Source organism: Pteropus vampyrus, unplaced genomic scaffold, assembly GCF_000151845.1.
Source record: "Pteropus vampyrus isolate Shadow unplaced genomic scaffold, Pvam_2.0 Scaffold199, whole genome shotgun sequence".
NCBI lineage: Eukaryota > Metazoa > Chordata > Mammalia > Chiroptera > Pteropodidae > Pteropus > Pteropus vampyrus.
The window spans coordinates 2577796-2603155 of NW_011888980.1; the positions used below are offsets into that span (position 1 = coordinate 2577796).

The following is a 25360-nucleotide window of genomic DNA, read 5'->3' on the forward strand; positions in this document are numbered from 1 at the left end:
TTGATGCTACACTAAAACTTTACATGCAATTTCTTAAAGATTAGTTATAATGTGGAGTTGGAAGCCATATCAGTGGACTTTTCATGCTCTGTTACATTGGTCTATCTTAAACTTTGAATGGATCTTTTATCAATGCCTAATTTTATAATGTGTTGCCAGTTGCAAAATATAAGTATTAGAAAGCTGTCAGGCTCACAGTTGGCAGATACTTGTTTTCCAAAATCTCAGTTTTTTTCTTAAAACCTCAAATTTTATCATTGGCAACATTGTCAGTTTTTTTTTCCTTAAAGCGACAAACATTTATGTTTAAGAAAATGCCATATTCTCTAGTATAAGTAACTATAGTTTGTCAGTTGTTCTTTCAAGTAAAAATGGTGAGAATTATGCAAAAGCTTTTCCTCAGGACAGCCTCTTACTCTGGTTTGCAGTGGAAGTTAATGTATACTTCCCATTTGTCAAATAGAATATTAAAAAGACATATACTCAAAGATTGAGATTTAATAAGATAAATCAGAGCCAGCACTAAGGTGAAACAAGTAAGGCACCTAGAGTACAAAATTTAAGGAAACACTATGTGAAAGCAAGTGCCTCCTTAAATTTTGTACTGTGGATTCCTCAGTTGCTCACCCTAGTGCTGCCTCTGAGATTAATAATTTTTACATTCATCAAGGACTTCTTAGGTGAAATTTTAAAAATATTTTTGTCTTTTTTAACTGCAAATGTGTGGAGTTGAAGAATATACTATTTAGCATGAGGCCACTGTCTTGATTTGTGCCGAAGCTACAGCAGGTTTTTCCTCTTTACATTATTGCTTTTGCATTATCAGTGCAAATGTCAACACAATGAAAAAGACAAAGAATGTTTTAGTCTTACTACAAACATAATTTTAAAGTCTCAGACTCCGGGGTTCCCAAACCATCTTTGAGAATTGCGGCATATTCTGTTATGCTTTATTGTAGTATTTTGACTTATTCTTCTCATTGATTTATCTGTTTTGGTACATGGAACTGTTAAAAATGATTGTTATTTAACTTGTGATTAGCTAGGATGATGGGTAAAGTTCTGGAAACTGCTTGTTATACCTTCCACAGGATTTGACCATTAACGTCTAAGCTACTTGAAATGTTAAAGTAGTGCTTCTCACCTTATCTTCATATTGAAATTACCTGGACTGCTTTAAAACCTTTGCATAGATCCCACGCCTTAGAATTTAGTTGATTTGGGAAGCTGCTTCGACTTTGAAAATTTTAAGTTTCCCAGTTAATATTAATATGCAGCCAACGTTGAGAACTGCTTTGTAGGAGGTGAACACTGCTTTGATTAGCTGTTTACACATGTTTTATATATTATCGAAATAAAATATAATTTAAAAAAATAGTTTTGATACTGTATCTGGAACAAAAAGATTAGATTATGACACCAAGTGGTTTACAAACAGCTTGAGAAGTAGCAATCAATTCTATGGAAAAGTTTATTTAGAGGAAAATTTACTAGTGATTTTTTTTTTTTTTTAATTTAAATGAAGTTGGTAATTCTGATTGGATCATGTGGCCCATGATGGGCCACTTGTTAATTCTCAAAAGTTCAATATGTGGTTAGGATCTAAATATTCACTGTGTAGAACAGGGGTCCACAACCCTTGGGCTGCAGACTAGTACTGGTCCGTGGCTTGTTAGGAAGTGGGCCACACAGCAGGAGGTGAGCTGAGCCTTGAAGCTTCATCTGTATTTGCAGCCAGTTCCCAGCACTAGCATCACCGCCGCAGCTCCACCTCAGATCATCAGGCACTAGATTCTCAGGAGCTCCAGTTCCTGGTGCCAAAAAGGTTGGGGACCGGCAGTAGAAGGTATTATATTAGAAATTGAGTAGAAATAATATAACTGTTTCTTAAAAAAATGAAGTTAGAAGGAATGCAAGCATATTTTTCAGGTGCTAATATTTTATTTCATTTTTTCTTAACATTAAAAATTAAATGCAGATATTGTATTGTTCAAAGGATTTTTCTCTTTGTTTCTTTTAGAATTAAAGTTGGGAGAACTGCTTCATGATAAGCTGTAAGTATTTCTGTCCTTTGAAATAGTGTGGTGTGATATTTCCATCTGTTTTTTCTCATGTGCAGTAGTGTTCCTTGAAGTCTGATTATTTCACCTTTCAAAGCTGTAAAAAATAATAGTACTTATAAATATATTTTTAACCTTGGTGAGCAGTTTTGGGGCCAGTGACCCTAGTTGTGATATGAAATGTTTGTTTGTGACTTATGGTCCTTTCCTTGAGGGTAAATATACAGGATGTGGAATTCTTAAAGAAAAGATAACTGTAGTATGTCATATGTGATAGGCTGGTTGATGACCAGAGATAGGTGACTAAGCACCTGGGTTAAAGTAGATTGAGAATCCCTGGGAAGATAAAATAAAGGGAAGTGCTTAATTATATTTTTACTCCCATTGATAGCTTCAGTTCCCATACTGCTATACTCAGGCTCAGTTTTCAGGGTTAGGAATATGAAATTTTAAATTAGCAGACAGGATTGGACATTTGAGGTGGGGGAGTAGAACCTGAAATTTAGTTCTTCTCAAACTTTAGTGTGCATCAGAATCATCTGAAGGATTTTTTAAAATGCAGATTGCTAGGCCTAACCCCTTATTTAGTAGGTCTGATGTGAGACCTCAGAAGTTGCATTTTTAACAAGTTCCCAAGTGAGATTGATGCTGCTGATCCAGGTATCACACTTTCAGAACCATCCTTTTGATGCCGAGGCATTTTTAGGAAGGATATAATGAAATCACAAGCTAATGCAGGAAAGCTATGAGAGAGCACAGTTAAAAAGACCTAGCCCTCTTTTATTTCCCCAAGGTTTTAGTTTCAGCCCAGAGAATAGCAGCCTACCCTGACCATCTATTAAAGTTCTATCTTTCCAATTCATATCTTCTTTAGCTATCTTTTCTCCCTGGCATGTACAGTCTTCTGACATACTGTGTAACTTACTTACCCTTATGGCTTATTGTCTCTTTCCTTCCACTAGAACATAAGCTTCATGAAGCAGGCAAATTTGTTTTGCTTACTCATGTATCCCAAGTACCTAGCATATAGTAGGCACTCAGTAAGTATTTGTTGAATGAATTAAATAGCTACCTACAAACTTACTTTTAGGCTTTTCTTCTTCCTCTCTCATTTCTTGAGGCATATCTCAGTTAATGGTACATTTAATCTGTCCACTGTGTCGCAACTATCTGTTTTTATGGCTAATAAGCCACAAATACCAGACCATCAGGATTTCTGCATTACTTTCCATCATGTACTTGCCAAAACTTTGGGCATTGTAGAGTGTAATGTGGTAGATTGTTGGATTTTCACAATATAAAGAAAATGAAAAAATCTAAAAGTTACATTTGATAATGATTATTCTGAGCATGACTTTCTGAATATTAAATAGAGAAACTTAAAGACGGCAAAGTACAATCTATTATAGATCAGTTAATCCCCTTTGTCCAAAAATTTCTAACACACAACCTTGTTGAAGGTAGCACCAAAATCTTTTGTTTTCCACAATGCATGTAAAATAATTTCAGTCACAGGTACATGGAAAAATTGTTAAGTTAAAAGAAAGTTATTTAATTGAAGTAGAAGTGTTAGCAAGTTGGAAAGACTTACAGAGAATACTGTAGTTATTTGAAATATGATTTTATACCATTGTGGGAATCTGGATAAGCTGACTAATTCAGAAACAATTTGTGAGGTCCATTTTTTTATTTGCAGGTTTGGTCTTTTTGAAGCCATGTCTGCCATTGAAATGATGGATCCCAAGATGGATGCTGGCATGATTGGAAATCAAGTTAATCGAAAAGTTCTCAATTTTGAACAAGCTATCAAGGTAGTCAGCATTGTGCTTTTTGTGTTTTCTTTTATCATTTGTTATTAATATTATAACATTCTGATTAATAATGGAAATCAAACTTAATACATTAACTTAAAGTTTAGTTATTTTCTGTCTATGGCCATGCCATCCTGAACAAGCCCAATCCCGTCTGATCTCGGAAGCTAAGCAGGGTTGGGCCTGGTTAGTACTTGGATGGGAGACCACCTAGAAAGACCAGGTGCTTTAGGCGTAAAAAATAAATAAGGGATTGTAAGCTGACAAGGTCTTTGCAATCTGTGAGGTCAACCAAGAGTTGCCTCACCTAAAAAAGAAATAAAAAAATAAAGTTTAGTTATTTTCTAAAAGTATCTCAGGTATATAAACAAGAATTAGTTATAACCTTTACATATCTCTTTCTATTGAAATCTGAAAATTTATTATATTAGGTCTTCATGAAAAGGTTGCTCTAAATTTGTGTGTGTGTGTACATTTTTAAAATTGGATTTTGAAAACATTTAAGTATGTATTCAAATACCAGGGAAATTAGATATATTCAGATACCAGTATAATTGGCTTAGGGATTAAATTTTATGTATTAATATATTAAGTATGCTTGTAGTAGCGAATTTGAAATTTGCTCATTGAGAATTGATTTAGAAATTCATTGAAAGTTGCCAGAGTTTAATTTTGCCTATTTTATGAAGAAAGATTTGCTAAGTAAATGGATATTGTAAACAAAATTTACAAGTAGTATAGTTACTCAAGGGAAGTATTTTTTTAAATGTTTATTTTATTCTTTGTAAATTTCTGTTCTTTAAAATGATTCATATTCATTCTTAAAACTAATTCACACTGTGCTTTTAAAATACCTGTTGGTTTGGCTTTTCATTTCTTTATAAAAGCCTTTATTCTGTTCAAATGAGAGGCTTTGATTTTTTCTTAAGATACACTATTTTTAAGAATACAGATTTAATTTGGCATCTTAGTTTTATCAGATGACGAGATAGAGATTTCCTGGAATTGCTGTTTTTAAATATTTAATTTTTGAAAGCCAAAATTCTACTGTAGATAGGTTCACTATAACATTTGCAAAATGCTACTCTACATAAATTTTTTAAAACTTTTGCTTATATGTCATATTTCCCCTTCTTTTTAGGATGGTACCATTAAAATTAAAGACCTCACTTTGCCTGAATTGATAGGGATAATGGATACATGTTTTTGCTGTTTGGTAAGAGTTAAAATAACACTGTTGGTTAATTTAAAAATTATGACTTATGTGAATTTTTAAATTTAAAAGTATACACACCAATGTTGAGTATGATACATATATAATGCTTAGCCTAGTAAAATTAGTGGGCCAAGTTATGCTATAGGAAACAGTGTTATATCTTCTCATCTGGTGATTTTAGGTTCTCATTTTCTGGGTAAGGGGGTTATTTTCTTCCTAGTGAAGATAATAATATGGCCATCACTCTCAGTTCCCACTTCATTCTCAAGATACCAGGGAAACAAATCTGTAATTGGAAGTTTCCATAAATAAGCATAGAATTGAAACAAAGAATTTTGGATTGCCTTCGGAGAGATATTTTTCTTAATCTAGAGTAGATTGTAGTAAACTGGCCATCTTTTTGAAAATGAAGAAAACTTTTTAGTGCTTTCTGTGCGGTAGATAGGTTGTCTTCTGTATGCAGTGTTGGTTAATTGAGGGAAAATACTCATTTGTATTGCCTTTTTTTTCTTTTTTGCTTTTTTTCTGACTGCCCCTTTCTTTTTAAACTTTTAAATCATTGTCCTTAAAAATATGTAAAATTTATTCATTTAATCATTTAGTAAGCATTGATTGCCAGTATATTTGAAGTACTCTATTAGGGATTTTACGTGTATATTTTTCATTTAGTTCTTAAATCAGCTCTATTCGATATATGGTATCTTATTATTTGTCTAGGATTACATTGCTAGGAACGGGCATAGCCAGAATCCTAATCCTGATCCTTCTTCCTCCAAAGTTGTCTCTTTCCCTCAAAGATATTGTTATTACACTTTAGCAGTTTACAGTCCTAGTAGAATAGGACAAACAGAGGCTAGAGGGAGGATTTTTGCCAAAGCTGAAGAATCATTGTATGAGACTCTAGAGATTGTATCTGAGAATTTGGCCTTTAATAGACACATAGTTTTTAGTCTAGAAAGTCTTCTGCACGCTGGTTATACAAAACATATACCTTAATTGTAGTAATTTTTATGTGCATTTCTCATTTTGTAATTCTTGCTCTATTTGCAGAATTCTTGGACTTAGTGTAAAATGTAACTATATAAATTTGGGCAAAATTATTTGCACCCTCAGATTTTTCTTTTTTTTTTTTTTAATATGTAAAAGTTGAAAGATACCTCTCTCCTCGAGGTGTTAGGAAAAATGAGATAAGATATGTGAAAATACCTAGCATAGCACTTGGGACATAATTACTCAATTTTGGCTGCTATAGATATTCTCAGGTTTTAGCACATGGTACCTGGCCTGTTGTAGCTACTCAATAAAATAGTGTTGAATGATTATTTTCATGTTTTAGCAAGATTCCTCTGGTTGAGAGTATTAAAGATGGGAGGCGATAAAATCATTGTATAGTTTCTTGCAGTAATCTAAGTGAGATGTGTTGCTCTTCACTGGGTTGGTGGTAGTGAAGATAAAAAATAGAGTTGAATGAATGGCTGGGATGTCTAGTTGGTTCTGAAATTGTAAATTCCCTAGTTGATGGATTTTTTTGACCACATGTAGAATTGATTCCTTTTGGATGCTATATAAGGAGATACTCTAATTTCATTAGTCTCCAAATATATTATAAACTGAATTATGTATATGAATGCTTCCCATATTTATATCTTTCAGCTAATCTTATTTAAGGTATATGATTCTTGAAAGACTTTAGTCAATGAAAGTGAATTCTAATTTTGTCTTTCCTGACCTTTCCTTTAATCACTTTTTAAATCTTATGCTTACTATTATATTTATTTGGGTCTGTGGCACTCTGGTTTTGACTGTTGGATCAGTTGAGACTTTGCAGACTCTCTGTCACCTTAAACATATACATTCTTTTATTTCTTTTCTAGATAACATGGTTAGAAGGCCACTCTTTGGCACAGACAGTATTTACATGCCTTTACATTCATAACCCAGACTTTATAGAAGATCCTGCCATGAAAGCTTTTGCTCTGGGTATCTTGAAAATCTGTGACATAGCAAGGGAAAAAGTAAATAAAGCTGCTGTTTTTGAAGAGGTAAGATTTTGTAATATAAGAATTCTTGAAGCTCATTGGCCGCCTAATTATTCACTGTGATGGTACATATTTTTGTAACATATATAGTTAAAAACAGTTTTTAAAACATGCTATTGCTATATACAAATACATTGGCTAAAGTAATCTAGTTCTCTTCAAGAAAGAACCTTCATCTTAGTGTATGTTCTTTCTGTCAGTATTATTCATTAGGTATCCATTATGTGCAGAGTACTTTGTTCTGGATATTGTAGGGCTACACAAAGAAAATAAGTGCCAGCCTCTGCCTTCAAGTCTCTTATAAAGCACAGAGTGCTTTACTTTCAGTCTTTGGATAAGAGAGAGCTAAGGAAAACAAAGGTATGAAGAATAGTTAGGGTATAAACATTTTTTTCCAGTTAATACTAAGCACCTCACCTTAAGGAAGTGTTGTGAACTTTAGACATAAAGATTTTTTCTTCTTATAGAAAATAAAGTTTCAGATACAGATAAGTGATTATTTAATTCTTTCCTTTGTTGAAACTGATTTTTTGTTAACATTGGTGTTGATCCAAAGTAGATATCTTAAGCTCTTACAGTGGTCCAGTATATAAGTATGTAAAGTTTTTCTAAATTAATGTTATGTATCCGATAATAATAAATACCTAACATGATTTTCCACATTTAAATGTATGGCTTGTGAGTTGTTTATGAAAAACTGTTTACTTATATACACTTGTTGGTTATTTAGCTGCATATTTGAATTGATATAGATGTCATGGAAAATCTAATCCATTGGGTAGAATTTTTTAAAAGATTAGTTTAAGTTAATAAGTTAATAGTTTAAGTTAAGAGAAACAAATTACTTTAGATACTTAGATTCTCAAAGTACACCCAAAAGACGTCAAAAATCAGGCAGAGAAAAAATTCATTTAACAATAGTACTGGAACAATTGATTAGCATCCTTGAAAATTAACTTATCATTTTACATCTGCTTTAGTCCCTATGGGTTGCTATAACAGAATACCATATACTAATTGGCTTATAAACAACAGAAATTTATTTCTCAGTGTTCTGGAGGCTAAGTCACCCAAGATCAAGGCACTGGTGCTTCAGTGTCTGGTGAGGGCCCGCTTCCTGCTTCATAGACGGCCATCTTTGTACTGTGTCCACACTTGGCAGAAGTGGGAAGAGAACTCTCAGGGGTCCCTTTTAAAAGCAGAGATCTCTGCCTTTATGACTCAATCAATCACCTCCCCAAACCCCACATACAAATACTATCACATTGGGCTTTAGGACTTAACATATGAATTTTGGGAGGACACAAACATTGTTTATAACATAAAAATAAATTCCCAAAAGGTGAAAAATTTTAAATATAAAATGTTTTTTTAAAAATCAGAAGACAGTTCACTGAAAATAAAATGGCTTTCAAACATAAGATGCTTAGCCTTAAGAGAAATGCAACTTAAAAGTGTAAGACACCATTTTTTATCCATCATTGACAAAGGTTAGAAATTTTTTATAATGTCATGTTGAGGAGAATGAGAAAACAGGCACTCCTCATATGCTGTGTGGATTTATCATATGAATAGTCATTGTTTCCCTCTAAACGTCTCCAATTTTCCAGATAAGTTTGTCTCAGATTTATAATTAGAAAAAATTTTTGATTACCTAGTAAAAGTCCTTAAGAGATCTAGTAATGAATAAATGAGAATGACTTATAATAAATCATTTCTTTGTTTGAAATGGATGCTTCTGAAGTTCCTAAGTGCTAATATATTTTGTTCTCATATATGTGTCTGCTTTGTTTTAACTCCTGAACTAGATACACTTTCAGCTACCTAAAGATGTTTCTTAATTTCTTAATATCTGCTCACACATGCAAAATGGGAAACACAATTCCCCCATCAAACCACTTTTCCTCTTGCATTCTGTATCTTGCAAAATCGTATCTAGAGTGTTTCCTTTGATGACCTTTTTTTTTTAAAGACTCCTGCATCCAGGTTCTTTTATTTTTACCTTGCAAATACCTTGAATCTGGGCAGTGTTTTTTCTTCTCTCATTTTTCCTGCTTTAGTTCCTGCCTTCGTCAGTTTTAGGTTTAGGCAGAACTCTTCTTTCTGGCCCAGGCTTTACCTCTAGTCCATTCCCCACTTGACACCAGTTACCTTCTTAAAAATAGGTTATCTGTTCACATTCGATTTTGCTATTTGAACATTTTCCCTGGGGTATGTGTTTTAATAAAAGTAATAATACTTTTACATAGTATAAAAATCAAATAGTTCATAAGACTTATAATGAAAAATTATAATTCTCTTTCCTTATCCATTCCATAATAATATTTAATTCTTTTGGTTTTTTTTCTACTATTTCCTTTCATATTTCTAGATACTAGGCTTATATTCTGATTTCTGGATTTAAGGATTTAACAGTTTGCAGTAATCAGCACACCTTTAGCATATATTTAGCATTTATATATTATCCCCTCCCTTACCCCAAATAGTAATTCAGTTTTTGGTTAAATCATTATTCATTGCTGACATTATTGTGATTATATAAATATTAATGACAAATGAGCCAAAGTAGTGTGAGCTTACATTTTCTTTCTCCTACAAATTTTTGTTTTTCTCCTTCTGGCATATTATTTTTTTAGCTGATCCTGAGTGTGTGATTCTCTTTCATCCTCTCATGCTTGTGCACAGGATGTTCCTTGTGGCTCTTATGCCTTTTTTACTTACCTTTTTATGGCAAAGTCTTACTTATCTTTAAACTTGGATCATACTCTCTTGACTTGCCTAGACAGACTTTACCTTTCTTCTCTGCCCGCCCTTAGCACATTCTTCTGTTACAGTTGGTGTCTGTACATACTGATTTGCATGGAACAGTTCTCCTTGGTACCTTTTGTCCTGGTGTGATTATTAATAGCATCCTCTTCTTCTCTCAATAGTATCCAATTTGAATAATAATAGTATGGTCCACCCCTTCTCCTATCATTATCCTTGAACATGGATGTGATGTTTAAAGATACTGCTTAATCTTATAAACATTAAGTGACAAACATGAAAATTGAAGACAATCCAAGCTTAGGGTGATGAAGCTGAAAAAAAGTTACATATATTCTAATGTTCATGTTATTTGGCATGGTATAAGTCTCTGTCACTTAAGTCACTGGAGCTGTTTGCAACCAAACATTTCTAATACAAAAATAAATAAACTAATTGAAACAGTTCTGGTTGGCCTGGTAGAGGGTAAACACTTTTCCATTTGCTGTGTACCATTCTAAGTATTTTTTATAATACCTATTCTTTATGTATACATATACATTATGTACACAATACATAATGTATATTTTATTTAACATGGTGGAATTATATAAACCAGCAGTCCCCAGCCTTTTTGGCACCAGGGACTGGTGCTCCTATGAGAATCTAATGCTGATGATCTGAGGTGCAGCTGAGGTGGTGATGCTAGCTCTGGGGAGCAGCTGCAAACAGATGAAGCTTCGCTTGCTGTTCTGCTGCTTACCTCTTGCTGTGTGGTACCAGTCCGTGTCCCAGGGGTTCAGGACCGCTGATTTTTTTTTCCTATGGACAATAGAAAATAGATTTCTGTACATGCTGATAGATACAGGTAGATCCACCTCATTGTTTTTATTGGCGGCATAGCATCATGTTAACAGTACAGGTTTTGAATAATTAGTTCCAGCAAGAATTATCAAAGGTTGCTAAACTAGTACACAAAATAACTTTGGCCTGTTGTACTTTTCTAAAATGTCAGGGCATGAGAGGCAAGGACAGAAGACGTGCTCTAGATTAATGAGACTTGAATTTCCTGATTTGTTAATTATACTGTGGTTTTATAAGAGAATGATTTTTATTTTTAGGAAATCACATTGAAGTGTTTAGAGGTAAAAGAGGCATCAAGGTCAACAACTTATTCTCAAATGTTTCCAAAAAAATATAGAGAATAATAATGGAAATCTAAAATGCTGTTTGGGAAATCTGGCAAAGGGAATATGGGACTTCTTTTTACTATCTTTGTAATCTGAAATTTTTGGAAAATAAAACTTAAGAAAATACAACCTCTACGAATTAAGGCCACCTAAGTTTGTGTTCTGACTGTCACTAGCTTTCTACTTTTTGAGAATTTAACTTTTTATGCCTCAGTTTCCTCACTTATAAAACATAATTGATATAGTACCCACTTCAAAGCATTCAAAGGTTAACGAAGTTAATAGAAGTAAAATGTTTAGAACAGTGCTTGGCACATGGTAAACATTTAATAAATGTTAGCTATTGTTATTAGTAGTATTTTATCTATGGTAAGTTACAAGCCACTTACTAATGGACATTTAAATTGTTTTAGGTCTTAATCTGAATTATCTATATGTGTATTTTACCCCGTACCCTAAGTATGTTACCCAGTGTTTTGTCTGTAGATGGTACTTGGATTTTGGTTGAGCGAATCATTTCAGGAGCTTTTGAAATCTTTATGCAAAGTATTCTATCTGTAAAATGAATTTTTAAAGTAATAATGTACTGCAACCACTTTTGCAATTAAGTTTTAGAAGAGGTTGAAAAAATTTATCAGAATATTACATTATTAGAACAATCAAGATTACTGCTCTGGTAGAATCACATTCAATACTGGTATTGGATATTCTGTTACACAGTAAAGATTGTAAATATTTTACCATTCTAAATTTCCTTCTAAGGTTGCATTGTTTTAAATACTATGTTTTATAGAACTCTAAATATCTCTGAAAACTTTCTGCAATTATATCTTGGCAGTATTGTAAAAACATCATAAAGACAATAAAGAACATGAGCTTTACCTGCCAAGATATTTTACTTCTCTCACTGGATAATAGACTCTATAATGTCAGCGATTGTATTTTACCATTGTATCTCTGGTTATCTAGCCCATACCAGCCACCATCGGGTACTCAGAAAATGGTTTAGGAATGAGTGAATAAATGAAGAAAATATTTTCCCTAGTAATCAACTCACCTCCAAAATCTTGATTTCAAGCATACTCCTCTTTGATCGCTACCACTTACTTTCTTGTTTATTAACTCTGATTCCCCTACTCCCACTCTTCTTCAAGGTCCCTGGAGACCTCCAGTTTATACAAGTTGCTGCTTTATTTTTCTCTGCTATTTTTGTGTCCTCGTTTCTCTGATTCTGTACTGAAATCACTCTTTTTCAGACACTCTTAACTCCCTTGCCCCTCTCATTCCATCATGATGAATCTCATCTGGCAAAACCCCAACCATCTGTCTGCTCACTACTTGCACCCAAACAGCAGAAGGCTGCTAGAGAAAACCCACATCTGTGTGTCTGTTCTCACTTTAATTTTAGGACTGCAAATCTAAGATGGGCACTCAACACTAGAGACAGTCTTATTCTATAACACTTCTGTAGTGAATTTGCTTTTTCAGTCTCTAAGGTGACTTTTTTTTTACTTCTCAAACCTCAGTGGCAGCCCTTCTATCAACTTGCTTTGTACCTTAATGAAATGTTAGATGGAATCAGATGTAATTAAAAGTACCCCATCTTCTCACTGTCACAAATGCTAGCCTGTGTTAGTACCTATGTGCTCTGCCTTCTGTCTTGTTAAAGTGAAAGTATTCCTGTGATAGTCTAAGCTCAGCCCCTCCACTTGTGTTCTAGATTCTGTTCCCTCTTGCCTACTGTAGTTATGAATCCTGTTTTTGTATTGCATTGCTAATGTCTCCTTCATGGCTAGATTATTTTTATTGGCATAAAAACATGCTTTAGTATCAATTTAAAGAAAACAATAGCTCCCCTTGAATTTACAGTCTCATTTCTTTGTATTTACAGTCTCATTTCTCTTCTACTCTACACAAAAATAAGCTGTTAATGTTTACTTATTTTACTTTGTCTTTCTGTCTCTTCTCACCTACTTGGATATTTTCCAACTGGACATTCTTTTCTGCTACTACACAGAAACTGGTCTTAACAAGGTCATCAATGATATCCATCTTACTAGATCCATTGTTTTCACCCCTCCCTCTTCAACCTATCAACATAAGTTGACCCAGAAGATCACTCTTTGACATACTTTCTTCTCCTTGTCTTCCTGATACAGCAGTCTCTTGGATTTCTTTCTTCCTTACTGGTTAGTCCCATTTCCTGTGCTTGTTTCTCTAGATACTAGAGTACTCCTGGGCTTTTTCTCTTCTCTATACCTTCTCCTTCAGTTGATTTCCTCTGGTTTGGTGTCTTTTAATACTCTGATGAAGCCCAAATTTATATCTCTAGTTCTGATTCCTCCCCTGACTTCCAGACTCAAGCAAGTGCCTTCCTGAAATCTTCATTTGGATGACAAAAGAAATTGCAAACTTTATATAGCCAAAATTGAACTTCATCTCTGCCTTTAATCTTGTTCCTCCCAAAGTCTGGCCCATCTCAGTAAATGAATGATACCATCATTTACCAGTTGCTCAGACTGAAAAATGATCCTTGATTGTACAGTTTACTTCATACCCCCATATTCTGTTCCTTAGCACATCTGTTGGCTTTACCTTTTAAATATCCTGATTTCAATATCTTCTCACTTTTAATTATAATGTCGATCTAAGTCACTATAAGCTCCTGCTGGGACTATTGGATGATATCCAGTATCTGTTTTCACTTTGATTTTTGTCTTCTTTAAGTCTACAAAGTTTCAAGAGTGATCTTTCATGGTAGCATCTGTTTACGTAACTCCTCTGCTTGCTTCAGTCCTCCGATGGCTTAGATTAAGTTCTTGTTACTGAGGCTTGTATTTATTACACAGTCCTGTGATATTCTCCCAGATAAGTGTTTTCCCTTAGACTCCTCTTGAAAACACAGTTCACCGGTAGGGCTCGTAGGTGTCTTCCCAGTGTTGGCTTACTTAATTTTTTAAAAAATCGGTAACATTTAGAAATTGGAGAATTTTATGTTAAATTAAGTTTTTGTTCTGAAAAATTAGACCTTGCCACATTATTCCTGCATTCATTCATGGCCAAAGTTAGGTAAGTAGTAGCTGACTTCTTTAGGTGAGGTATTATTCCTGCATTCATTCATGGCCAAAATTAGGTAAGTAGTAGCTGACTTCTTTAGATGAAGTATATGTTCTTCAGTTTGTCACAGTGTCTACCACTCCCCAAGGTATTTTGTAACCAGCCCGATGTACTTAGGAAGGTTACCAGCTGTTTACATTTATGGCCCCTGCCTTACAGTAAGTCATTATTTCTTCAGCAAGTATATTGTGAACAGTACTTTGTGCAAAGCACTGTTCTAAGCTCTGGAGAAAAAGTAGTGAATAAAGCAAAGCCCTGATCTCATGGATTACGCATTCTTTGGGACAAATAGTCAATGTGTAAGTAAGCAAATACATACATGTCAGGTGATGATAAGTTCTATGAAGAAAAGTAAAATGGAAGGGAATAGAAAGTGTTGGAGGGTGCTATTTTAGAGAGAATGCACAGAGGAAACCTCTATATGAGGAATTGATATTGGAACAGAGTGGAGCTTTGTAAATCTTTTGAAGAAAATCATTTTGGGTAGGGGGTCAGCCAGTACAGAGGTACTGAGAAGAGAATGTTTGATGTATTCAAAGGCTACAAGAAGGCCTGTGTGACTGCAGTGCAGTGAACATGGAAAAGAGTGGCAGGTAGGAAATGAGGTTGGAGAGAGAGAACAGAGCCACATGCTGGAGGGCTTTAGAAGCCATGGTGGGATTTTGGATTTTTACTGTGAGGAAGGAAAGTAGGTTTTGAGTAGGAAGTAATGTGAAATGACTTATTTTAAAACAACCTCTTTGACATTGGTAGCCACCTATAATTTAGTGGGGGACCTGTCTAGAGACGGTATAGAAGTGAGAGATGATGATGACTTGAACTAGAGACAGCTGTGAAAGGAGCGAGATATGATTAGATTAGAAATGGAAGAGAGCCTACAGGGTTTTTTGATGGATTTGATAGGGGCTGTGGGAAAATGAGAGGACTTGCAGTGCAGGTTTTCAGCTTGAGTAACTGGATAGATGGAGGTGTCATTTATAAGTGTGATAAACACTCAGAGATTTCCTTTTTTCAGGCATGTAAAATTTGAGAATCCTATTTGATGTTCAAGTAGAGATAGGGTATATTACTTAAAAGATAAGCTTATAGCTCTGTAACCCAACCTAAGATTTCCCAATCCTCTGAGTCATGTAATACCACTGAGTTTTTTGAAACCAGAGACATAATGTTTGTTTGTTTTTCTTTCTTTTTGTAAGATACTAGTACCTGACATGAATTGCATAGTCGCTGATATTTTTCTTAAGAATTCAGAAATTTTGCTAGTTTCTATCATTGCTGAAAATACCTTTTATTCCATTATATTAGGCTTTTATGTACATTTTTGTGAGAATTGTGATGACGGAAACACTCTGTAGAGCTTCTGATTCCTTAATCAGACCAACCAGATGATATTAGATGCATAGTCTTCAAGTGAGTCAACAAGTCACTTAATTTGTTAATGTCTCAGCAGGGTTTTAAATGATTTTGGGGAGTGGGAATCCATGCGTAAGTGGGAATTATTACCATGTGGTAATGTCATAAGCATTAGCTTTATTTTGCAAGTGAACATATTCAATGCAAGTATATTTAAGTCACCTCAGGACAAGCAGTTGAAATTAGAATACAGTGTTTTAAGAGTACACCAACAAGGTAATGACCTTCCATTACTGTTTTCTTATTAGCAAATAATGATTTTGTAAGAGAAATGTTATGAAAGGTTTTGCCACTACTTAAGGGCCTAATTATTCTTTTTCTGTATAGGAAGATTTTCAGTCAATGACTTATGGATTTAAAATGGCAAACAGTGTGACTGATCTTCGAGTTACAGGTAAACCATTTATAAAGATAACTCACAAGTTTAATGTTTGGATTTGTTTTCTTTTAACCTCATCGTCTCTCTTTCTAGGCATGTTAAAAGATGTGGAAGATGACATGCAAAGAAGAGTAAAGGTATATATTTTCTCTTTTCTTTGGTAAAGAGTTTTTGTTTACTATGTGTTGGGTTAACTTTAGCTAATTACAAATAGCTAATGTTGGTAGGTCCATCAACTTTATATATGCTGTGCCTTTTTAGTAATGACTTTGAAGATTGCTAGAGGAGTTTCTGATAAGTTAATGTCATTTTCAGTATTCAAAATTTACAGTTAATTTTTTAATTTTTGGCCAATGTTTTAGAATTTTCATATGCTATTTTAAGAGTAGCATAATATGTAAAGTTTTAAGCTACACAAAGGTAAGGACTATCTTCTTCACCTGGCGTCTTTAATAACTAGTACTATGTCTACAACACAGTAGAAGAGCTTAGTTAATAGCGGTATCCCAAATCTGTGAAAGCCTTCTATGAATGACTTCCTTCAGCCAGATGACCCTGACGATTTGGTTCTCATGGAGATTACACAAGAGAGAAAGTTAATATTTCCACTGTTTTTAAAAAACATATAGCACAGCATGATTGTCAGAGCACTTTTACATTATTGTCTTATTTGATATTTACAATTATTCATGGAATTAGGCAATACAGTGCACACAATGCCCCACTTTTACATGAGGAAAAGACAGCTTAAAGGACTTTAGTAACCTGTATGAGTCTTACTGAAGGACGTGCCACTAGTAAGTGGCAGCTCCAGGGCTAGAACTTGAATCGTCCACCAGATCTTCCTGTGCTACTGCCCTGGAACTTCACCATAGTCAACCATCTAGTACTCATGTATTAAGATGTTTTGTAGTGTACTGCAAAACAGATTAGTATTTACTATGTCACTTTATTTTTATGACATGATGTTGTAAAAGTTACTATTTGTTTCTAACAGGGCTAGTTTTGAAAGCATCAGGAATTTCAATTAATAGATTAGTTTTAAAAAATGACTATGTTCCGTGTGCTACTATTTGTTATTTCACTGTTTTGCTTTTGCTGTTTTTAAAACCTTATTCTTTTCTGTGATGTTTATATAAAAATGGACTTTCTGTATGTATTATTAATAGGAATATAAATACTAAATACAACTTTTTTCCCTTCACAAATGTTTTTTTAAAAAATAGCTCTTACATATATTTAATAAATTTAGTGCTTCACCTTGTTATACTCTAACATTTCAACAGGTTTGTGTTTGTTTTAATTCGCCTTTTTTAAAATTTTAGAGTACTCGAAGTCGACAAGGAGAAGAAAGAGATCCAGAAGTTGAACTAGAAGTAATTGAACTTATTTTCTGGTAGATAATATCAGAGAAGTCTACCTCTTAATGTTGTAGTTTTATGAACTGCGTTATAATTTATGGAAGCCCTTTTTAAGGTATTTCTTTAAAAATTGGACATTGCAAGGGATTTTATTTCCCTTGTATTTATTTTGATAGAATGATAATACGCCTCTTTCAAATACATGATTTCAAAGCTGAATCTCCAGTATTCCTGTGAGGTAGGAAGAAAAAATGGCTTTTTACAGATGATACATCAGAGCTTGGCAAAACTCAAGAACTTGAACAGTATCAAAAGTTGCCCAACGTTGAGATCCAAAATTTTCTGACTCTGTTTAAAGTACTTTTTTAACAGTCCTTTTTAAAAATGATAATTAAATTAGTTTTGAGATAATAGTGTAATGTTTTTGTTAGGAGAAAAATCAGTCCTGGTGATATAGAAGCTTTACTTTATATTTCTATTTTAGTAGAATAGGCTTTGTTATGTTTTCTGTAGCTCATTTTCAGGCATTTAAAAGTCTATGAGTGAAGGTGTTTGTAATGTAGTAAGTTATTAACATAGAGATTTAGGACTCAAATACCTTGAAAATGAAATTCCTTTGACAGACTTCGCATCTTTTAACTTCCAGTTCTTTTTTATTTTTTAGCACCAACAATGTTTAGCGGTATTCAGCAGAGTGAAATTTACTCGAGTGTTACTGACAGTACTTATAGCCTTTACTAAGAAAGAGGTAAGGGTATTTACTATAATCTCTCTATTTTAGTGGAGGTTTTTTGGTGTGGAATGCTTTACTGAAGTAGTTCTGAAACTTTCCATTGAAATGTGCCTGATCGCACATATATAGCACTCAACATTTGATGTCTTCACATCAACGTAGCCCTGATGATTTTTTCAAAGTCACATGAATTTTATATTCTCCATAATATATGCAGGTGTGTTGTTGATATAAAAATGATATTTTTTATTAGTGGATAAAATAAAAGAAGGTGAAATTGCTTGCGGGTAGTCATATTTTGTGAATTGAAAAGGAGAAAGTAAAAATAAGACTCTTAGGACATTTTCTTTCTTTAATTAATTGTTAGATTTGTGTAGACCCAAGAGCAAGCCCTTGATGGTGAATATTTTTTTCCTTTGTGTATATTTGTATTAACTCTATTACGGATTAATTTGTGAATAGTTAGTAAGTGGTAAGTAAAGATCCAGTCTTCATCATTGATCTAACTTCTGTAATACTGTTTTTTTTCTCTTTTTTTTTTTTTTTTTAATTTCACCTTGATGAATGACAAATGTTGAAATTTTTCAGTTGGCTGCATCTCTCTTTTTTTTTTATACAAAAGATTAACAGAACAAACTGGAAATGTTTCCCATTGGTTTTTAATGACTTCTACAAAATACAGATATGGGTGAAAAAATAATTTCTATCCTAACAGGATCTGTTCATCCTGTATTAAGAGAATAGTTTGTGAAAACCAGTGTCATTACAATAAGCATTTAATTTCATTATTGTTTATAGGACTTTCCTATTTAATGTATATCTTTCAGTGAAAGAATATGTAAGAATGTTTTTGGTGATTTATTTGCTAGACCAGTGCAGTTGCAGAAGCTCAAAAATTGATGGTTCAAGCAACAGATCTTCTTTCTGCCATTCATAATTCATTGCATCATGGCATCCAGGCCCAGAATGATACTACAAAAGGAGGTAATTGTCTGTTTTGCTCCTACTCTTTTTTCATTCTTTCCTATCTACAGTGTATAGGATCTGGTTCTAAAATTTCATTTAATTCAATCAATCTGGACCTTGGAATGTTTTGCTCCATAGAGTATAGAGTATATAGAGTATTTATGCCCCCTTATTTTAAATTTTTTGTAGAACAAAACAATACTACAGAACATGGCCCTCTCGAGTCTTGCTGTTTGGGCTCGGAATATTTACCTTGTCTTGTGATCGATCATGCTGTAATATCAGCAGTACATTCTTTTTAAATCACCTCTCCCCTTTACTTTTTTGAGAGATCATTACCTCCATTAGTCTTCCTTGACTCAAAGCAGGCCTAGATATTCCCTCTTTGGCCTCACTGTACTCACACACACCTCTGTTACAACAGAATTGATACTTTTAGGCTAGAGGCTGTTTTATTTGTATATCTGTATAGTGCTTGGCACATTGTTGATGTTCAGTAGATTTTATTTATGAAATATGCCTTAAAAGGAATAGCGTGCTTCTGTTGTAAAAGTTGCAACTGAGTTAGCATTTTAGATAATGTGTAACAATTTTGATTATGCATAAAACTCATTAAAATGAGATATTTATACTTTTATAATTAGTTTTTCCCAGTTGTTGGTATCGTGACCAGGAAGGCCAGTTTTTACTGATTCACTGCTTTCCTTTTCCACCCCACCCCCGTCCTTTTAGGGACAGCAGTTATGTTCCCCTTCCCATGAATTTTTTTCTTACTCAAATGTTAGATAGTGGAACAGTGCAAAAGTCATTTGGTTTAAGAAATTAGTATTATAATCTTTATGTATCTAATAATTATACTGAATTTATTAATTCATTAACATTTTTTCATTTTCCCCAGGAGGGGGAATGTGTATATGAGATGACTGACTAAGGTGGCATTCTGTAACCATGGGACATGAAAAAAAAAGATTGTTAATGCATAGCACACTATCTAGTACATGTTTACAAAGAAGTGTAACATGTCTGCAGCTCTTCAATAACTTAAAATACTAGTGCAAGGATACTTTTGTGAAAACCATTCTATAATAAGTTATTTCAAAGTAATTTGTTGGGTTATGTGTCAGGAAGATACTAATAATGTAAAACGAGTCTTCTTGATGACTGGATCTGATTCTCCTTTTTGCTGTATCCTGAATACTGTGAACTGTTCTGGTCTATAACTAAGGATAATAATTGTTGTAGGATCGTTAGTTAGTTGTCCATATGGTTTGTGGCTTCTCTATACTTCAGACTAGTCATTGCTAAAAAAAAAAAAAAAAAAAAAAATTATTGCCTATGTATATATTTCCCACCATTTCTCTGGTTTTATGGTTTGCTCACAAGTAAGCTTCAGGAAGATGGTTTGCATAAAGTTAACTTGAAGAAATTTTTTTTTAAATGTAATCTTATGAATAAGCAAGTAAAGTTTTAAATTTAAGAGGTACTCTATGCTTACTTTTCTGTTTAATATCTTTAGCTGGCTTAATTTAACTTTGTAATTATCCTTTAAGCATGAAGCTAAACAGTTCTATAATTTTAAAAATAATGCCTTCCCAATGTCTGTTATAAGAAAAATGATGTCGAAACAATAATGTGGATTAGTTTTCATCTCAGATTACTCATTTTGCCTTCTTAATGTTATTAGAACTCCATTTGGTGACACAATGGCTATTTAAAGTTTGAAATCACTGAGCATTCATTTTAGCTTCTCATCGAAAGGTTTATAATCAGTAGGACTTGGTGGAAAAGCCTTTGTTTTCACAGAGCTCTTAGAGGTTTTTTTAATCCTCTAGGTTAAAATCTTACTACTGTATAGTCAAGGGTGGAAATCTCTATCCTCAAAGAAGGAACAAAACAGGCAAGCAAACCGCATACATTAAAAAAATGAGAAAAATCAGTGCACATATGAAACAAAATATAAGATGTTATACAAAAAGAAAAAATATATTCTTTGAGATGCAAAATATAAGAGCAGAAATATTAAAAATAAATAGAACACATAGAACAGAAAGTTGAGGAAATCTTACAGAAAGTAAAGTAAAAAATGAAAAGATGGAAAATAAGGGGGAAAAAAGATCAGAATATTACAGGATCAGTCCAGAAGGTCCACTGTCCAATAAGGATAAATATAAACTAATAAAAGTTATTCCAGAAATAGAGATCAGAAAGTAGAAGCAGTAGATTTATGAAAATCTCCTGGAATTGAATAATGCAAATATTTAGAGTGAAAGAGCCAATAAAGAGCTGCCCAGCATAATCATCGTGAAATTTCTGATTAGTGGGGAAAAACACAAGGTCCTAAGAGATTTGAAAGACAAAAACAAATTACATACACAGAATCAAGACAGAATGTCATTAGACTTCTCAACAACACTAATGGAAACTAGAAATCAATGGAGCAAAGAAGCAAGTTGAAGGAGTCATACTTCCCAATTTCAAAACTTACTACAAAGCTACAGTAATCAAGACAGTATGGGACTGACATAGAAATAGGCATAGATCCATGGAATAGATTTAAGAATTCAAAAACTATCCCATTTATAGTCATCTTAAACCTAATAATACTTTATTTGGAAAAAATTCTATGCAAATGTGATTAAGTACAGATTGATCTTTTGATGAGATAATCTTGGACTATCTGGTTGGGCCCTAAATACCATCCTAAATGTCCTTAAAAGAAAGGCAGAGGGAAATTAGACACATTAGGCCATTGTTCACTAAAAGTAACTGGGGATGAGACTCAACCAATATGGTGACGTAGGAGGCTCCTCAGCTCTCTTCCTCCCATGGACACAGTGAATATATAGCTACATATGGAGTATTTCCTTCTGAAAGAGATCCAGAAACTAGCTGATCATCTCCTACATGTTATCAAAATAGCTAGGAAAAGGCTGAGACATACTCTTGCCATAAACTCTCACACCTGATACAGTGCCATAAAACCAGGAGAGAACCCCCAACTCCCAGCTTCTACCTGGGGAGTGAGAATTTGTACCCCATAGCTAGTGCCCCAACTTTTAAGACTCCTATAGAGACAGGCTCCCAGAATTCCTAGCTTTGAAAGTCAGCAGGGTTTGCGTCCATGAGATCCATAAGACTATAACAATCAACGAAGCAATTCTTAATGGGCTCTTGAGCACTTGCCATGGCTATGCAGAGGTGAGTGCAAAGGGAGCAGGCAAAATTGTCCCTCTACCAGTCTACCCCTAAAAGAGGTTCATCTGTATGTTTTAAAAGCTACTGCCTGAGGGCCAAGCTTCTTACTTGGTATTAGGAGCTGGATGAGATCTTCCTCAGAGACTGGGAAAGCCAGCGGGCATCTTTCTCTCCTCCACTTTGTTGCAATATAAAACCCAGTTGCCAGTATCTCCCAGGAAGGAGCTTGTACACACAGCTTGCGCGCAAGCTTTTGCAGCTGTCACCCAAGGGACAATCTTCCAGATCACCTGGCTCTAATAGCCAGCAGGTCTTGCATTTAAGAGTCCCACAGGACTGTATCAAACAGCCAGTTAACAGGTGTTGGAGCACCCTTATCCTACAGATATACACCCAGGCCCAGCACAGAGGGTTTAAGTAAAAATGCCTATCTCCTAGTTTCTCCCTGGGAGAGCCCTAACTGTATACTTCCCCAGCTTCTACTTGAGAGTCTGGCCTCTAATTGGCCTGCATCTATGTGCTGACTTTGGGACACTGATGGGTCTTGGCACACTCTTAACTACTAGGAGCCACTAAGAATAGAGGAGGAGGCATGGACAGTCCAAAAGTTTGAGAGGCAACTAGCAACTTGGGCTAAGCTGAAAACAGGAAAGTATAAAACCTCTAAAGGTAAATGTATACTGTCATCCCTCAGTATCAGCAGGGGATTGGTTCCAGGACGCTCTGTGGACACTCAAGTCCCTTATATAAGATAGTGTAGAGCAATGCATACAGTTGGCCGTCCACATCTGTAGATTCCCAACTTCAGATTGAAAATATTGTTTTTGATCCATAGTTTGTTGAATCTGTGGATGCAAAACCTTTTGGATACTGAGGGCTGACTAGTTTAATTTAGAATAGTCTAATGTTGTAATGGTAGTGGGTAAAGCACTTATAACTCTTGTATGAAGGTAAAAAGACAAAAATATTTTAAAAAGCTAATTACAATAATTTTAATGGATACACAACATAAAAAGATGCAAATTACGACATCAGAAACAAAATGGAGGTAGCTTTCGTATGTGTTTGAAGTTATCATCAGCTTAAAATAGACTATTATAAATGTAGTTTATGCAAAACCTCATGGTAACCACAAAGCAAAATCCTGTAATAGATATACAAAAATAAAGAGAAAAGAACCAAAGTGTAGCATTAGAGAAAATCATCAAATAAGGAAGAGCAAGAGAAGAAAAGAACAAAGGAATTATAAAAGTTATAAAACAACCAGAAAACAATAAAGCGACAATGATAATTCCATATTATCAATACTTATTTTAAATGTAACTGAACTAAATTCTCCAATCAAAAGACAGAGTGTAGCTAAAGGTTTGTCAATTTTGTTTTATCTTTTTGATAAGCCAACTCTTTCACTGATCTTTTTTGTTGTTTTTCTGGTCTCTATTTCATTTATTTCCCTTCTGATCTTTATTATTTTCTTTCTTCTGCTAACTTTGGGCTTAATTTGTTTCTTTTGTGTAGTGCCTTGAGGTATAAATTTAGGTTATTTGAGATCTCTCTACTTTCTTAATACAAGCTTTTATTGCTATAAACTTCCCTCTCAGAAGTGCTTTTGAAGCATCCTGTAGGTTTTGGTATGTTGTGTTTCCATTCTCATTTGGTTTGAGATATTTTTTGATTTCTCTTCTGATTTATTTTTTTACCTAATGGTTATTCAGAAGTGTGTTGTTTCCACATACTTAGAGAATTTCCGTTTTTCTCTTGTTGATTTCTAATTTTATACCATTATCGTCAGAGAAGATAGCTGTTAGGATTTCATTTTTAAAAAATTTGTTTTGACTTGTTTTGTGTGCTATGATAATCATCTGTCCACTTGAAAAGAATGTGCATTCTGCTGCTATTGAACGGAATGTTCTGTATATGTCTTTAGGTCTATCTGGTCTAACGTGTAATTTAATTCATTGTTTCCTTGTTTGTTTTCAGTCTGGGTGATTTATCCATCTTTGAAAGTGGAATATTGAAGTCTCTTCCTATTATTGCACTCTATATCCTCCTTCATATTTGTTAATATCTGCTTTATATACTTAGGTGCTCCTATGTCGGGTACATAAATATTTACAATTGTTATATGCTCTTGATGAATTGACTCCTTTAATCATTTTATAATGAACTTGCCTCTTGTTTTAATGTCTGTGTTTTAAAGTCCGATTTAAGTGTAGCTGCCCCTGCTTTCTTTGGGTTCCCATTTGATGAATGACTAGATAAAGAAAATATCACATATATACAATAGGATATTATTCAGCCTTAAAAAAGGAAATTCTGTCACTTATGACAACATAGATGAACCTAGAGGGCATTATGCTGAGAAAAATAAGCCAGACAGAGAATGATGAATATTGCATATTATCACTTATATATGAAATAAAAAAAAAAAAAAAAACTGTTGCTCAGGACTGGGGAGAAATAGGGAGAGTTTGGTAAAAGCTATAGGATGAATAAGATCTGCAGATATAATGTATAACATGGTGACTGTATTTGAGAACATTATTGTATAATTGAAATTTACTATGAGAGTAGAACTTAAATGTTCTACTTAAACCCAAGTGGGGGAGTAGAGTAAAATATGTCAGGTGATGTATATATAAATTATCTCAGTGAGGGGAATCCTGTCACAATTTATACATACATCAGATCAGATTGTACACTTTAAATATCTTACAATTTTATTGTGAATCATACTTCAGTAAGGCTGGAAAGAATACAAAAATAAAAGGAAGTAGTAGCACATCTTGGAGAAATTGGTGATTCCAGGACAAGGGCAGGGAAAGATATAAGATGAGCCTGAAACAGCTCATCATGCCAAAGGTTAGTCAATGTTCAAAGAATGACAGGGACATATAAATTGTACACAGAAAACAGCTGGAAGCAATATTCACACAGGCCAAGTTGGGGACAACTGGAGCATTAAAGCAAATAATTCTAATAGATCATAACCTATTGAATAGAAGAAGTCATTACATACCAATGTAAGTAAATGCATTAATGGAATTTGGTGATGATGATGGGCATGTTTAGGTTTTCCCTCCCCTGCCCGCCCCCAAATATTTATTAACTACAAAGGGAAAATGAGTGACTACA

At 34.0% G+C, this 25360-nt stretch overlaps 1 protein-coding gene and 1 pseudogene across 4 annotated transcripts in view; both read left to right on the forward strand.

Annotated features, from left to right (window-relative positions):
- Window positions 1–25360, forward strand: part of NAA35 (N(alpha)-acetyltransferase 35, NatC auxiliary subunit) — a 69913-nt gene that overhangs the window by 11681 nt on the left and 32872 nt on the right. For all 4 annotated transcript variants that reach the window (XM_023537781.1, XM_023537780.1, XM_011372068.2 and 1 more), the window contains exons 3-11: window positions 2021–2054; window positions 3757–3871; window positions 5013–5087; window positions 6962–7129; window positions 15919–15985; window positions 16064–16107; window positions 17296–17346; window positions 17996–18079; window positions 18934–19048. In XM_023537781.1, the coding sequence (XP_023393549.1) occupies window positions 2021–2054; window positions 3757–3871; window positions 5013–5087; window positions 6962–7129; window positions 15919–15985; window positions 16064–16107; window positions 17296–17346; window positions 17996–18079; window positions 18934–19048 (753 nt within the window). The remainder of the gene's footprint in view (window positions 1–2020; window positions 2055–3756; window positions 3872–5012; window positions 5088–6961; window positions 7130–15918; window positions 15986–16063; window positions 16108–17295; window positions 17347–17995; window positions 18080–18933; window positions 19049–25360) is intronic.
- LOC111746741 lies at window positions 3988–4106 on the forward strand (annotated as a pseudogene).